Below are 2,554 nucleotides of genomic sequence, written 5' to 3'. Positions count from 1 at the left end.
ACTTCGGCTCTGGAATACAGGGAAGGCTAATGGGACCTTTTTTTCAGGAGGAGCTAGACCGTTGGTAACAGTCCTACGGCCCCACACAGAACATAGACGATCTACATCGAAACTTTGTCGCAGCCTTCCAAGCCGCTGCGGAACGAGCTGTCCCCAAAAGGAAGCCAGGCATAAATCGGTATCCTGACCGGTGGTATTACAACAATATCGTAAGAGAGCCAAATCACCTAATCAATATATTCCGTAGCTTCCTGCGACGCCATCCATCCCTTGAGGCACGGGTCCTCCTGCGCTCTGCCATCAGGCATGCGCAGGCGGTCACCCACAGGGTCCGGGAAGAAAAGTGGCTGGAAAGGTGTGCCATTTTTTCTGCCCAAATCTCTTGTAGTGCCCTCTGGAGAAAGCTGCAGCCGGCAACAGGTGCAGTCTCCACAGCCCCCCCACCTACCCACAGCCCAAACAGCAGGCAGAGCTGTTGGCGCAGCAATTTGGGGGCCGCTCCTCTTCCACCCAACTGTCAGGTAGGAACAGCACCTCCTCCGACAGGATCGAAAGGGTGTGGTCCACGCGACGATGGTCACGGCTGCCCCGACGGACTGTCCCTTTACGCTCGAGGGACTTCGACAGGCTCGTAAGAAGAACAAGGATACAGTTCTTGTTAATGACGGGATACCATATTCCACCTGCCTCAAGGTAGAAAGACGGAATCTACAGTCTACAGGATCCACCTAGGATATCGCTGTGGGTGGCAATTGCTACGTGCGGGAACAGACAATTACGAACGCTGCAAACTCCCAGGAGCAAGACGGTCACTGCTCTTTTTATCATCAGTTAGTAAATGAATGTGTCCAAACACCTCTCTGACTTGATATACCGACCCAGTACACGAAGCCGCTCTACGCTCAATTCCAATACATCAAACGTGTCCCTTCGTTCTGTTAACAACTCTTCAGAAAATTCACCTGCTACTCAAAACACCATGGCAGCACAAAATCTTATCACCGTAGTCAAGGAAGTCAAGGATGAGACAACATTACCTCTCTTTAACGGTAAGAACATTCCTGTACACCAGGGGCGGGCAATCTTTTCAGAGTGAGGGCTAGATGAAACTTTTGGAAGGAGGCCGCGGGGCGAAGTGAAAATCGAAATCCCCAGAATTACTCTATTTTGTACAATACATTGAATACGATGAATAGATTATACAAGAATTGAATTGGACACCCTACAAATCAATGAGATTAATGGTGCTGTTTGCCATGAAGAAGTATTTCCATGTCTAGCTCGATGGTTGAGGTAGACAACAGAAGAATGTCATTGAGATAGCGGTCTGAGAGTTGGGAGCAAAGGTGAAACTTCGTGTACTTCATTTTGGAGAAGAGCTGTTATCCACAGTAGGTGCTGCCGAACATGGCCACAATGCGTTGAACATGCGTAATGTATTCTTGAAAATTGTTAAAAGGGAGGACGATGTCGCGGAAGAAGGACAACGGTGCGGAACTTCGCCTTCAATTCATCGTTGCACTGCTGCTCCACCAACTCCATGTGCAGGGATATCTTCCACGGGGAAGTCAAAGGGAGCATTGAAAAGCTTGAAGTCCGCAGCCAGCACTCTGACTCCTGCAAAACGGGAAGCAAATTCCTCACGAAGAGAGGTGACGACACTAACGCAAGTGTCCAGGTCCACGCCGTCAGGGGCACAAGCAGCAAGGCGAGGAAAATGCACAAACTGACCAGATGCCAATTGAGCCTCCCACAAGCGCAGCTTAACCTCGAAGGCGGTGATGTGCGCGTACATGTCTGTCACAAGAATATATTTGCTTTGCAGCATCATGTTGAGGGCGTTCAGGTGCGCCGTGATGTCCGTGAGTAGGACCAAGCGAGCTAGCCACCGCGGATCAGAGAATTGATCAGCGTGGGGAAGGTTCTTCTGACGTAGGAAGGTGGCAATCTCCTGCTGTAGGTCACACAAACGAGACAGCATGGCCCCACGACTCAGCCATCGTACCTCACAGAAGTAGAGCAGGTCGTTGTAGTGCACGTTCACCTCGTCCATCAGTACCTGGAACTGACGGTGGTTAAGGCTGCGGGAGAGGATGGAGCTTCACCACGACAGATATGACATCAACGAGGTTGGCAGACTTGGCGCACAGGGACTCTTAGTGGATGATGCAGTGCATCGTGTTAATAGGTTGAGTGTATCCGGCGGCTTCACAGTGGGGCACTAGCAGCGAAGCGGCGCCCTTCTCCCCAACCATGGCCGGGTCACCGTCGGTTGTCACGCACACAAGACGGGAGAGGTCCAGGGAGTGTTGATCAACACATTGCAGCACGGCGTCGTAGATGTCTTGCCCAGTGGTGGTGCCGCGCAGTGGGACAAGCTGGAGGAATTCCTCACACACCTGGAGGTCAGCGGTGACGCATGAAAACGGCCAGCTGGGCCGTGTCCTTTGTGTCAGTGCTCTCATCCAGAGCTAGGGAAAAGGCGACGAAGTTCGAGCTGCGTGTTTTGAGTGAGTCGTGCACGTTGTCCGACATATTCTCGATGGGACGACGA

At 51.8% G+C, this 2,554-nt stretch overlaps 1 protein-coding gene across 1 annotated transcript; it reads right to left on the bottom strand.

The window, feature by feature from the left end:
- Positions 1-1,510: 1,510 nt before the first annotated feature.
- Positions 1,511-2,053, bottom strand: LOC143038318 (general transcription factor II-I repeat domain-containing protein 2-like). The gene has a single exon (XM_076207343.1). It carries the CDS (start codon positions 2,051-2,053, stop codon positions 1,511-1,513), a length of 543 nt encoding a protein of 180 aa, XP_076063458.1.
- Positions 2,054-2,554: the final 501 nt, after the last annotated feature.

This window comes from Oratosquilla oratoria, chromosome 24, assembly GCF_046742065.1.
Source record: "Oratosquilla oratoria isolate Oo_2021 chromosome 24, ASM4674206v1, whole genome shotgun sequence".
Taxonomy (NCBI): domain Eukaryota; kingdom Metazoa; phylum Arthropoda; class Malacostraca; order Stomatopoda; family Squillidae; genus Oratosquilla; species Oratosquilla oratoria.
The sequence above is the reverse complement of the archived record's forward strand: the minus strand, read 5'-3'. Positions and strand labels throughout refer to the sequence as shown.